General features: G+C 40.8%; 1 protein-coding gene across 2 annotated transcripts in view; it reads right to left on the reverse strand.

Moving 5' to 3' along the window:
* RSBN1L (round spermatid basic protein 1 like) overlaps positions 1 to 14,557 on the reverse strand; it is a 43,451-nt gene that overhangs the window by 19,370 nt on the left and 9,524 nt on the right. The window contains exons 3-4 of one of the 2 annotated variants that reach the window (XM_088134933.1): positions 9,451 to 9,711; positions 9,068 to 9,132 (exon numbers count right to left, since the gene is read on the reverse strand). In XM_088134933.1, coding sequence (XP_087991059.1) covers positions 9,068 to 9,132; positions 9,451 to 9,711 — 326 coding nt within the window. Of the gene's footprint in view, positions 1 to 9,067; positions 9,712 to 14,557 lie in introns of both variants that reach the window. The other variant, XM_088134931.1, reaches the window with a different exon arrangement.

The raw sequence follows: 14,557 nt of genomic DNA on the forward strand, positions 1-14,557 counted from the left end.
GAGGCAGCAACTAATATAAACTCTGCTTTCACTACCACAGTCAAGACTGAATCTATATGAATGTGAGCAATGAAAACTAGTGTTATTTAATAAGCACATGTGTCGGACAAATGTTGTACATTATGAGAAATGATTTGGTTAATATCTTGATAAGCTATAATATGCTTTGTTTAGTTTTGGCTTAATGAAATGTGTGAATCCAGTTATTCTAGTTTACAAACCATGATCTATGGCCTAGTATTATGTATGAACTAGGCCACAGTGGCTTGCTCAGCATGCCAACATTAAAACAAATTATTCTTGACTTCTGAATCCAGCCAATAAGTGATGTTTCACATCACTTTTGAGAAATTCTTCCAAGACTTCCAGACTCATAAAAGATGTGTTGCATACAGTGATACCTCGGGATACGAACGCCTCTGCTTGCGAATTTTTCGGGTTACGACCAGCTCTGGCCCCAAAATTTTACCTCAGTTTGCGAACTCCGCCTCGGGGTACGAGCCATTTTCCGCCCGTGCCACGTGGTCCGCGGCCATTTTCTGCCCGTGCCACGTGGTCCGCGGCCATTTTTCCGCCCGTGCCACGTGGTCCGCGGCTGTTTTTCCGGCCCTGCCGCGTGGTCCGCGGCCGTTTTCGCACCGCGCCGGGCTGTTTTCGCACCGCGCCGGGCCGCGCCGGGCCGTTTTCGCGCCGCGCCGTTTTCACGCCGCGCCGCGCTGCACCCGGCCATTTTCGCGCCGCACCACGCCGCGCCCGGCCGCTTTCCGTGTGGTCCGTGGACGCCAGAACGGATTAACGGTAATTACATTGAACCTTATGGGAAATTGCCTCGGGTTGCGACCAAATTCGGGCGGAGGGCGGAACGGATTAACCGGATTTACATTGAACCCTATGGGGAAATTTGCCTCGGGGTGCGACCAAATTCAGAGGGCGGAACGGATTAACCGGATTTACATTGAACCCTATGGGGAAATTTCCTTCGGGTTACGACCAACTCGGGATACGCCCAGAGTCACGGAACGGATTAAGTTCATATCCCGAGGTACCACTGTACTTTGAAACATGTGTAATCAACAGAGCCTAAATTTATAGTTCCTTTTCATAACAGCCTTGCAACTCATTCTGTGAATAAATGCAAACAATTATTTTCAGGAGAGTAACTAGAGTGCCAGATTTACATATTGCACCAAACAATTATTTGGTTTAACAACAATTTACTGAATAGCGGGATAGCAGGATTCACACATACTATGTCTCTCAAAATCCTGTTAACTCACACCCAATACTCCAAGATCATGCCTTCAAAATTCAATGTCAATATGGCCAATTTTCAGGAGTGTAATTTTGGGAAGGATTTTTTTGTTTTTCTCCTTAAAAACAAGGAAGGAAGTGGAAGACATCTGGGAGACAAAGTGCTTAATTTCTACTAATAAACTACCCTTCATGACCAGAAATCATACCACCACCATTCAAGCCATTTTATTGCTTAAATTCAGTGACATGATTTCAGGCTATTTTGGGACCTTTTAAGGATGGACATGGGAGTACCTTTCCTCCCAGAGGCTTCCCAACTTTTATTTCCACCCCAAATGACCCCCCCCAAAAAAGTAAGTCCTGTGACATCACCTGATCCAAAGAGTTGTGGCCCCCACCTGGGAAAAAGCCTACATCTTTATTAAGCCATGATTTGTAAATCTACAATTACTTGGTTCATATATTATACTAAGCAAAACAAACACACAAAAAGATTAAGCTTGCAATACATATGATTAAAATAAATAAAAATGCAGGAGGCAGCATGTAAACCTGAGACTCTTGAGCTAACTTACAGTAGTGCTTAAATGTTTGTGAACCCTTTTGAATTTTCAATATTTCTGCATAAATATGACATTGCTGCCTAGAGTCACTTGTATAGTGAGATGGGCGGCATATATAAATTTGAAAAATAAATGAAATAAAATAATCATGATCTGTTCTCCACGCAAGTCCTAAAACAAGATAAAGAGAACCTAATTTAAAAAATGAGATAAAAACATTATAGTTGTTCATTTATTTATTGAGGAAAATGATCCAAAGCTACATATTTCTGTGTGTGGCAAAAGTGTGTGAACCCTTGCTTTGAGGACAGCAAAAACTGCAACTAAACATTTCCAATAACGGTCAATCAATCCTGCACATTTTCTTGGAGGAATTTTAGCCGTTTCCTCCTTACAGAACAGCTTCATCTCAGGGATGCTGGTAGGCTTTCTTGCATGAACTGCCCACTTCAGATCCTCCCACAAAATTTCTATAGGATTACGGTCAGGACTTTGACTTGGCCATTCCAAAATATTACCTTTCTTCTCCTGTAACCATTTTTTGGTCATACGACTTATGTGTTTTGAGTCATTGTCATACTGCACAACCCACTTTCTCTTGAGCTTCAGTTCATGGACAGATACTATACCCTGACATTTTCCTGTGAAATATGCTGGTACAATTCAGAATTCATAGTTCCATCAATGATAAGCCGCACTGGTCCAGGGGTGGCAAAGCAGGCCCAAACCATGATACTACCACCACATTTTACAGGTGAGTTAAGGTTCTTATGCTGGAATGCAGTGTTTGCCTTTCATCAAACATAACACTTTTCATTCACACCAAAAAGTTCTATTGCAGCTTCATCCATCCACAGAACATTCTTCCCATAGTCTTCTGGCTTATCCATGCAGTCTTTTGCAAGCTGTAGACAAATGCAAATTTGCAAATACTCTTTTTGGAGAGTAGTGGCTTTCTCCATGCAACCCTACTACGCACACTATTATTGTTCAGTGTTTTTCTGAACACTGATACTCACAAATGCAAGAGATGCCTTTAGTTCCTTAGATGTTACCTTGGTCTTGAGACGTCCCAGAATATTACATGTCTTGCTCTTGATGCAATTTCTGTTGGGTAACCACTCCTGGGGAGGGTAACAATGGTGTTGAATTGCCTCTGTTTGTACACAATCTGCCTGATAGTGGACTGGTGGAATCCAAACTCTTTGGAAACAGTTTTCTAAGCTTTTCCAGCCTGGTGAGCATCAACTGTTTTTCAGAAGTCCTCAGAAATCTCCTCTGTTCAAGCCATGACACATCCTTGTATTGTGAAGATTAGACTTTGATAGTGAATACCCAGAATTCTGTTCTTTAAACAAGGCAGGCCCTCCCATACTCACACCTGATTATCGTCCCAGATTGAAACGTCTGACTCTCAATTCCCCTTCAAATAAACTGATAGAGGTTCACATACTTTTGCCACACACAAATGTATAGCTTTGGATCATTTTCAATGAATAAGTATAATGTTTTTAACTCATTTGTTTAATTGGGTTCTCTATATCTGGTTTTAGGACTTGTGTGGAAAACAGATCACATTTTAGGTCATATATAGGCAGAAATACTGAAAATTTAAAAGGGTTCACAAACCTTTTAGCACTACTGTATAATGTTTAGCTTCAAATGAGTATATTCTAAATATTAATTATTCATTAAAAAGGTACCATCTCAAAATGTAATAATCTTAAATTGTTTTATAATGTGTCATATTATGGCTGGAGAGTGAATCCTAGTGCATCAAGAATGGGAAAATCTGCTTTTAATCTAGCTGGTATTTTGTTCAGCTCTCTAAATATGGAAAGAGAATGATTATACATGCTATGACTGAACCTGTCTATTTTTAGAGCAAGAATGAAATGAAGAAGTTTAATAAGCAGCAAATTATTTTTTAATAAAAACAATGGAATTGAGTGTTATCCTACTTTTCTGTGCAGAAGCAAATCATGTAATTTGCACAAATATGACTACAGTTCCTTCTTTGTTATTCAGAATTTCCCCCACTCATTAATAATGTATATATTTTTGCCAAAAGATAAACAACAGTTTAACAACATTTCTTAAACATACAAAACTTTAATTAAAAAAGCAAACAGCAAATAGATTAAACACACACTGAATAACTAAATAATTCAGCAATGTGTATGTAATCAATAGACCAATTTAGCAATATAACACATGCCTTTCACATCTCCAATAAACCTGGTTAATTTTAGTGCCAAGCTTTTCATTAATCCAAATGGTGAAAAGTACAACGTACTATTAGACTAAGCTGAATTCTCTTGGGGTTTTTTTTCCCCCAAAGCCCCTTATTCACCCTGGCAACAATATTCTTTCCATAATATAACTCCTTTCTGAGAACAAGGAAGAGGAGAGAACCTAACTTCTACATACTAAAACATGTATTTGATACAAACCAGAACAAAATATAGGTAATCCTCAACTTACAACCATTCATTCAGCAACCGTTCAAAGTTACATTGGCGCTGAACGAAGGGACTTCCGACCCGTGCCTGAAGTTACACCCATTGCAGTGCCCCCGCAGCCACGTGATCAAAATTCAGGCACTTGGCAGCCCACCTGCACTTAGGGCAGCAAGGGCACTTCAACTACCCCCACCCATCTCCTCCCCCATCTGTGCCCTTTTGGCACCCTGCTGCCCTGTGCTCCGCCGCCCCAGCTGGCCTTTGCTGTCCTCTTGCTCCCACTGCTGACAAGGCATGCCCAGCCTGGCTGCTGGGCTGGGCTGGGCTGGGCTGGGCTGGGTCTGGCTTCTTGCTGGGGGTAAAAAAAAAAGCAAAAAGCAGCCCCAGAGCCGCAGTGCACCAGAAAGCCCCTTTGTGCTGTGCCGTGCTCCTGGGCCAGGACTGCCATTGCTAAATGATGCAGTCACGTGACATCTCACTTTACGACTGCATCACTTAACGATGGAAATTCTGGTCCCAATTGTCCCAAAAGTTGAGGACTACCTATACTGTTTTCACAGGAAGAAAACTGTTGAGGCTCAGAATAATGCATATAGGCAAAATATATGCATCCTATATAAAAGCTCAGGACTACTCCACCAAACTTCACATTCTGCAAAACAATAGCATAAGTGAACAAAAATCCCTCCTCACCATCCTTTTAACAAAAAACTATATGTACAGTATACGTATCCACGCATACCCCACAAAGCACAGTAAATCATACAAACCCATTAAAGAAACTTACAACCCACCACAATGCATATGCTAGAAGCACTATTACTACAGAAAACAAGTCTCTTCAACAGAGACAAAGTAATCCCTTACTATTTCAGGATGTTACAGATGCAGCTAGATAGCAGGAAAACAAACAAGAAGCTGGCTAAATAAGCCATGATTTCTTTGCTTATCTAAAAGAACACTTCAAAGTTATTTAACAAATCATCTTCCAAACAAGTATTGGTTAGCATAACATGCAAAAGTATTAGCCATACTTAAAAGGCAATACAGTGGTACCTCGGGATACGAACGTAATCTGTTCTGTGACTCTGGGCGTATCCCGAGTTGGTCGTAACCCGACGCAAATTTCCCCATAGGGTTCAATGTAAATCTGGTTAATCCGTTCCGCCCTCCGAATTTGGTCACACCCCGAAGCACATTTTCCCATAAGGTTCAATGTAATTACGGTTAATCCGTTCTGGTGTCCGCAGACCACACATCAGGGGCGGGAAAACGGCTGGGCGCCGCACGGCGCGGCGGGAAAACAGCCGGGCGTGGCGGGAGAACGGCCGGGCACGGCACGGTGGAAAAACGGCCGGGCGCGGTGTGGCACAGCGGGAAAACGGCCGCAGACCATGTGTCAGGGGCGGGAAAATGGCCGCGGACCACGTGTCAGGGCAGAAAAATGGCGGTACCCCGAGGCGGAGTTCGCACATCGAGGTAAATTTTTGCGGCTGGAGCTGGTCGTAACCCAAAAAGTTCGTTAGTAGAGGCGTTCGTATCCCGAGGTACCACTGTATATGTAAATCAACTTCAAATGACTTCAGTTTTGAGCTAGTTCCCCAAAATAAACCACAATGTATAGCCTGAGATAAGATTCTACAAACGTTTTCTGCCATACATAATTCAGGATCCATACTAAAACTTTAGGAAAGTCATCCCAATTTGTTCATTTTTTCCAAACAATACCAAGTATCACTAATTCTAGAGATGGGCTGGATGTAAATAAAGAAGCTAAGATTCTGACAAAACAGAAAATCAACAGACCAGGTGGTAATATATAGGGAAAGACCACTTATTCTCCTTGGGGTTATAGTCCCTGTGAAGGATGAGGTTTGCAATTCCAGTATGTTATTCATAGTTCCAGGTAGCTGCTGGGACTATGAATGCCATTGTCAGATTCAGCCACTGCACCAGTTGCATCCTTTCCTATAAAATATCTATCTGGGTGTATCTTTACATACCTTAGGTCAGCTTCCTCCAACTGAGTCATTTTCACATGTATGGAATTTCAGAAATCTCCCATCAGCATGACCATTGCCAAGAATTTTCCAAGGTTTGGGAAAATTGTCTAATTTCATATCCAGATTAAATTACTGTAACATACTCTACATGAAACTCTCGTTGAAGAGTATCCAGAAAGTAGAATAGTACAAAATGTGGTGACCCAACTATTTTTTAGAGCTTGCTATTGGATAGCTTTCAGGTCCAATTCAAAGTGCTGGATATAACTAATATAAACCTTAAATTGCTTGGGATAAGAATATTGGAAAGACCATCTATCCCCCAAAATTCTGCCCTGACAGCTTGGGCCATCATCAGAAAAATTGTTCTTTATGAAGAAAGGCACGCTAAATGGTGACACTACACTGTTTTTCTTATGGCACCACTTCAGTTTGACTTTGTCCTGTTTTTGATACTTTGTAGATGAGCAGCCCAGATATTTTATTTTGCAGGCTTTAAATGGCTTAGTTGGTTATTAAACTTGCTTCTTTGATGCCACTCTTCAAATTGCAGTTTAAGGTATTTCTTATGTTCAGATTATGTATAAAAATGTAATTATGATGTTGACTGGTGCTGGGTTGAGTTACACTGCCCCAAACAGACCCCATGCGCAATCTGGGGGTCTTCCTGGATTCACGACTCCTGCTTGATGAGCAGGTGAAAGCTGTGGCTAGGAGGGCCTTCGCACAACTTCGGATTGTGTGCCAGTTGCACCCATTCCTAGATCGAGGGGTCTCATTCACACTCATGCCTTAGTCACCTCCTGGTTGGAATACTGTAATGCGTTCTACATGGGGCTGCTCTTGAAGATATCCAGAGATATCCAGAAACTTCAGCTGGTGCAACATGCAGTGGCACAGGCAGTTAATGTGTGTTTCTCACAGAACAAACATTACAGCTCTGCAAGCTGCACTGGTTACCGGTCTGTTCCAGGTCCAATTCAAGGTGCTGGCTTTGACCTTTAAAGCCCTACATGGCATGGGACTGGGTTATTTGAGGGACCACCCCTCTGCAATCACATCTGCCTGTCCCACTAGATCTAGAGAGAGGACATGCTATGGGTTCCGTTATTTAGGGAGCTACATCTGGGGGGCCCTAGGCGGTAGGCCTTCTCGGCTGCGGCACCCATGTTGTGAAATATCCTCCCCGCCCCCCAAGGTGAGGCTGGCACCATTGCTCTTGACTTTCCGAAGGTCTCTCAAGACCTGGTTGTGCCATCAGGCCTGGGGACCCCAGGGAACTGGTGAACTAATGAGGTGGATCCACTGTTATTATTAACATCCTTTCACCCATTATTTCTTTTTAGCTGTGTTTTATAGTTTTGAATGCTTTTTTAATAATCAGTTTTTGTTATTCATTAATTATTGTTTTTTAAGCTTTGTTCTATGTACACTGCCCAGAATCACTTATTTTGTGAGATGGGTGGCTACATTAATTAAATAAATAAATAAACAAGCAAACAAATAAATAAATTTGAGGCAGTGTCCTTCTACCAGAAAAAGAGCAGACTGAAATAAAATGATAAAAACAGGCAAAAGTACTATCCAGCACCTTGCTTTCCCACCTTTTCAACCTAAGGATTCCAAGTGCAGCTGAACCCAATCCTAGGGATTCCTTGTCCTATAAATGGGTATATGGGGTATACTTAGATCTAGGTATCTCTGTGTATTTGTGTGTGGGCAAAAGCCACATTCCACCACCCTAAATACAGAAAATCTGTAAATCTCAGATCCAATTAAACGTGTTGGTCATAACACTGTACTTTCCATGGAATGATTACTAAAGGAGGAACACTCTTAGCATCATTCTTTTGAATGCTTCAGAACAACAGTGTCAGATATATGCCCCAAGAGGACAATTCAAACATCCGAAAAGCATACGGCTTCTGCAACGTGAGAAGAAGGACTTTATATCACACACTATTTCATTTCCATTTTGCTTTAAACTCCTGCACATTCTTTGAATCAAGCAAAAAACTGCTGGGTGTTTATTTACAGGCAAGTGACAAACACTAATATGTGAAAAAATTGAAAATAATCTTCTATTTTCTAAACTACACAAAGTTTAAAACCAGAAATTATAAGTGTTTCCAATATCCATTTAAAGGTATGAAACAAACATGAATTATTCCAATTTTTCATTGGAAGGGTTGGATATATTATATTTCTTTTGTTTCAGTTACCGTAACACAAGCACACATCAAAGCGTCTAAAGGCTTCACTGCGTCTAGTGATGCTGATTTCCAGATATGCAGATACAAGACTGCAGCCATTTCACATTTAGACAAAGTGACCTTTGTTTCTCATTAAACACTTGTAAGAATTGTCTTTCCCCTATTGTTTCTATTCTTCTGTTTGTCTATCAGTATTAATAGAAGTAGAATGATCCACACATATCTAGAAACTAAAAAACTAGCACCTCCTATTCCAGACCCAATTAGGAATAGAAGGCATAATTTCTCAATGAATTATGCAGGCAATCTAATCTGTGAGTAGGTATTCACAGGAGCTTTTACTTGGCTTATCAAACATAGTTGAATGTTTCAATCTAACTGGAAATTACTGCTGTGATTTTTGTTCTCTACATACCACTGTATAAAGAGAAAAAGCACTAGCATTTAGTATTTTCTTTAGAAAGCTCACGGTCTCATTTAACAAATTTAATTTTTTTTAGAAAAAAGGAGTAACAACTGGAACATATAATATGAAATAAAATGTTTTTGAAATATGAAAGATAACCTCTTACCTGAGCATGAAAATTGGACATAGTCGTAGTCTCTATATCTTTCTTTCCCAAAATCTCCATTTTCACTGGTGAATTGGGAAAATTAAATGAAAAGTAGTCTAAAAAGTCAGGTAAATAAGTAGCTGCCCCATGAACAATTCCCATTACATAGTAAGCTGCACAGTTTTCCTTTTCACTAAAAACCAAACCCACAAATTCTTCTGCAAATCTCTCCATCTCCACAGGAGATAAGTGGGAGAGTTCATTACTGTAGGCATGTATAACTGAGGCACCTCCATTAGGCTGGTGCTCAACATGAATGAACTGTTTGAACTCCAACACGTCCAACCTTTTGAGTTTATTCTGAACCCGTGGCTCCTTTAACGAGACAAATGGAAACTCACTGTTCTCTGGTATCTTGTACTCAGAGTCCTTCTTGGGATTCTTATTTTTCTCACTGAAATCTTTAAGATGATTATCAACAATGCCTTTGGCGTCTTGATCCTCAAAATCGGAAAGCAATCCTGAGCAGATGGTTTGAATAGATTTACTGTACATTTTTGGACGCTTCCGTTTTTCACACTCTTTATGTTTCTTTTTCTTTTTCTTCTTTACTTTTTTAATCTGTAGATCATCTGCATTGCTTTTTGGTTTTTCTTTTACATCTATTAAAAGAAGAAAAGGTTTGCTTTAATTTATCAAAAGCTGGACATACAAGAAGATGAAAAATTGATTTATAATCCCATGTAATAATATGCCAAGTAAACCTTTTTAAGTTCTAAAGTATAATAAATACACTACACATGAATCCTAAGAACAGCAATATCAGTTTTACCTTCAATCATTAACATAGTTAAGCTACCAGGTCGGGGCTGCAAAAAGATCTGGGAGAGAAGGCTCCCTCTGGACCCCTACCCAAAGAGAAACATTACCTGCAGGGATCCTGGGGTCAAGCCTTCTAAGCTGCCCACCCCCTTCCCCAGAATAGTATCCCCCTGAAGGCAGACAGGACACAACCCTGTTAACCTGCCATTAAGACCTGGCTGCTTCAGTGAGCCTTTGGACTCTGAGGGATTATTCTCATCTCCCTGGTGGTGGGGGGGGTGAGGGGGGGGGGAACTGTGTATATGGGTTACAGCTATTCCTCAGCACTAGGAAATCTTCCTGATACATTATTTTCTAGTTTATCTTTTTACTGTTGCAGAGGTCTGTAAGCTGCTTGAAGTCAGAGTAGCATAATAAAATGAATGATTAAATAAATATTCTAATGACCACTAGATGGTAGCAAAAAGTTAAGGTTTTCTGTATCTCTTTGCTACCATCAAGTAGTCATCTGGAGTTCTGCAGGCCAGATAACAGTAATATCATCAGCATTCAGCAACTATTTGGAGAGAAACTGCAAAGATAACAGCTGCTTGTCACTTTCTTTGCAGGACCTGAATTGCTTAAGTTTTGCCTAGCTGAAGCCACTCTGCAAAAATTACACCATCTGCTTCCTGGACTTCCTGAAGCAGTGAGGTTGCTGTCAAAGGAGAAGCCTCTTCTGGAAAGCCCTTACAATGATTCCTTGGGTAGGCCATTCTGTTTGTCTTTATGCAGATACAACGGCAGTGAATTGGGATTATAGCATGGGAGAAGTTGCTTCAATGTTCTTGTTTTATGGATCATTATCTTGTTTTAGAGATATATGAAGGAGATTGGAGAAAGTGGAAAATCAGGATAATCAGCCAATGATAACCAAGCAATACAGAAAACATGCTGCCATCTAATGGTCATCTGGAGTTTTGCACTCCAGATATGAAAGCCCTAGGGGAATGGAGCATGTCCTGGAAGTAAATTCTGATGTTGTAGTTGGCATAAGGATATATGATAGGAGGCTGCTACCTGGCTGCTGCAGGGTAAGAAAGGTAGGCTGTTAGTTGATCTCTCTTCTTTCAAGTTACAATCTAAACAAGGAACTCAAGGGTTCAGCAAAGGTGGGCCCTACAACCTCAAAGTTCTGCCTTCTAATGCCAGGTCAGTTGTTGGCAAAACAGCCATTATCAGGATTTAATCCTGAATGAAAGCACTAAGCTGGCATGCATTACAACTGCCAATTACCTACCAAGTTCTGTAAGATGTTGGCACTGGCTTTGCAAGTCCTAAATGGCTTTATGGCCTAAGGGACTGCCTTTCCTGCTATGAACCTGCCCTGTATTTAGATCAGAAGCAAAGACAAATACCATGGTTATTCAGATCAAACTTCAATCTATTCATCATAATTCAAAGTTGCTTGCAGGCCCTAAGATAGACCAGACCAGGAAATCAATTCCACTGGAAGGCTACTACTTTTATTGAGACTGGCTATCTTGCAAGCCTATTGGGCTGTGCCTCCTCCTCCTTCCTATAGTTCGCTGAATTAGGGAGACATCTGTTTGAGCCATTTCTGAATATTATCTGGTATTCTGGACTTTAAAAGTGCTTCAACCCCTTTTGATTAAGCAACAGCTTCTGCATATCATTAAGGTCTTCTTCCTTACTCCCTACACTGGTTTAGAACTTGAACTTGGGATAGGCAATTTGTGACTCCCTGAAGTTCCCTTTTTTAGCCCTCAGAGGCCCCTCTGACAGCACCATTTCTCATCATTTTCAACTGGGAGACGCATGATCACTGTTGTTTAAATCCTAAAATAGGCAATTCAAAAATATAGCATCTCCCCACTCCAAATCCTTCCCTGTGCACATTGAACCTCTTGGCCACCAAGCTGTCATCTGACTTATATAATTATCCCAGGAACACATATATTAGAAACATACCCAGAGTTAATCAAGTAATACACTGAGTATTGTAAGCCTCTGTTTAACTTCACAGCACCCTGAAAAGCTTGCTAAAATACGAAATATAGCACAATAGTACCCTTACACAAGGCCAATGAGGCAGAACAGAAGCATTCTTAACTGTTAATAATAAAAACTGTTGAGAAGTACAAAGAAAATGCATAATGTCCACCCATTATATAAGCAAAACAGTTTATTCAAAGCATCTAGAGACAATTGCTCAAATAGGGCTCAACTACTGGAATGGAATCTGTCATAACTACGGCATCTGACTCAGAGCAGCAGTTACCAATGTTATCTTTTAAGTGCTATACTTAATGGTTCAAACATGTTTCTTCAAAGCCATCTTTACCCTGGCCAGTTTATATCCAGAGCAGTCCTTGAACAGCATCAAGCAATCCTACAGAAGAAGGTTTTCCCACCATCAACAGCACAGAAAAGGTCCTAAAGTAGATATTTATTTGTGATTGATCAGACTCAGCCCAAATTTTCCACCATTTATGCTCTAAACCTCAGTCAAGAATTTTTACTGAAGCCAATTCCACAGAAAGCAAAAAGAGCTTTGGAAAGAATACTGGATAACTCTGCCAGTCACCCATGTGATTGATAGAGATATCAGGACGTGGACAGACCACTGACTCTATCAGTGAGAAAAATACCCACCAACACTATGAAACTACTGATGTTTTCTTAAAATATATTACAATTTTGCAGTTTTGAAACAAGATTAGTCATTAGCGCTAGCTCATGCTAACTATTCTGGGTTCAGCAAGCATTCAAATAAACCTCACACTCTGTTTAAAGGCAAGAACAAGAATAAAGGATATGTAAAATGGTAGAATTAACCATTGTTTCTATTGTATTAATCATCCAGACTGACTTACCATATTTGTTCAGAGAAGCCAGAAATGAAATTACTAATTCAGAATCAAACCTCACAATGTTAAATCAAAAGAGGATAGTAAGAGAGCTGTAAATTGTGGTAGAGAGGATGGAATCCCATTTTTAGAGGCGTCCATCAATATGTATGTACAGTGGGGCAAAAAAGTATTTAGTCAGCCACCAATTGTGCAAGTTCTCCCACTTAAAAAGATGAGAGAGGCCTGTAATTTTCATCATAGGTATACCTCAACTATGAGAGACAAAATGAGAAAAAAAATCCAGAAAATCACATTGTCTGATTTTTAAAGAATTTATTTGCAAATCATGGTGGAAAATAAGTATTTGGTCACCTACAAACAAGCAAAATGTCTGGCTCTCACAGACCTGTAACTACTTCTTTAAGAGGCTCCTCTGTCCTCCACTCATTACCTGTAGTAATGGCACCTGTTTGACCTTGTTATCAGTATAAAAGACACCTGTCCACAACCTCAAACAGTCACACTCCAAACTCCACTATGGCCAAGACCAAAGAGCTGTTGAAGGACACCAGAAACAAAATTGTAGACCTGCACCAGGCTGGGAAGACTGAATCTGCAATAGGCAAGCAGCTTGGTGTGAAGAAATCAACTGTGGGAGCAATAATTAGAAAATGGAAGACATACAAGACCACTGATAATCTCCCTCGATCTGGGGCTCCACGCAAGATCTCACCCCGTGGGGTCAAAATGATCACAAGAATGGTGAGCAAAAATCCCAGAACCACATGGGGGGACCTAGTGAATGACCTGCAGAGAGCTGGGACCAAAGTAACAAAGGCTACCATCAGTAACACACTATGCTGCCAGGGACTCAAATCCTGCAGTGCCAGATGTGTCCCCCTGCTTAAGCCAGTACATGTCCGGGCCCGTCTGAACTTTGCTAGAGAGCATTTGGATGATCCAGAAGAGGACTGGGAGAATGTCATATGGTCAGATGAAACCAAAGTAGAACGTTTTGGTCTAAACTCAACTTGTGTTTGGAGGAGAGAGAATGCTGAGTTGCATCCAAAGAACACCATACCTACTGTGAAGCATGGGGGTGGAAACATCATGCTTTGGGGCTGTTTTTCTGCAAAGGGACCAGGACGACTGATCCGTGGAAAGGAAAGAATGAATGGGGCCATGTATTGTGAGATTTTGAGTGAACACCTCCTTCCATCAGCAAGGGCATTGAAGATGAAACGTGGCTGGGTCTTTCAGCATGACAATGATCCCAAACACACCTCCCAGGCAACGAAGGAGTGGCTGCGTAAGAAGAATTTCAAGGTCCTGGGGTGGCCTAGCCAGTCTCCAGATCTCAACCCCATGGAAAACCTTTGGAGGGAGTTGAAAGTCCGTGTTGCCCAGCGACAGCCCCAAACATCACTGCTCTAGAGATCTGCATGGAGGAATGGGCCAAAATACCAGCAACAGTGTGTGTAAAACCTTGTGAAGACTTACAGAAAACGTTTGACCTCTGTCATTGCCAACAAAGGATATATAACAAGGTATTGAGATGAACTTTTGATATTGACCAAATACTTATTTTCCACCATGATTTGCAAATAAATTCTTTAAAAATCAGACAATGTGATTTTCTGGATTTCTTTCCCCATTTTGTCTCTCATAGTTGAGGTATACCTATGATGAAAATTACAGGCCTCTCTCATCTTTTTAAGTGGGAGAACTTGCACAATTGGTGGCTGACTAAATACTTTTTTGCCCCACTGTATGTTTGTTCTGATGCGAGTTGTCCAGATTGCCATTCTGTTAATTCCTTTGTTACTTCCCTTAT

This window comes from Python bivittatus, unplaced genomic scaffold, assembly GCF_059951505.1.
Source record: "Python bivittatus isolate LINGU-HERP-01145 unplaced genomic scaffold, Pbiv_v1 ctg000120_np1212, whole genome shotgun sequence".
NCBI lineage: Eukaryota > Metazoa > Chordata > Lepidosauria > Squamata > Pythonidae > Python > Python bivittatus.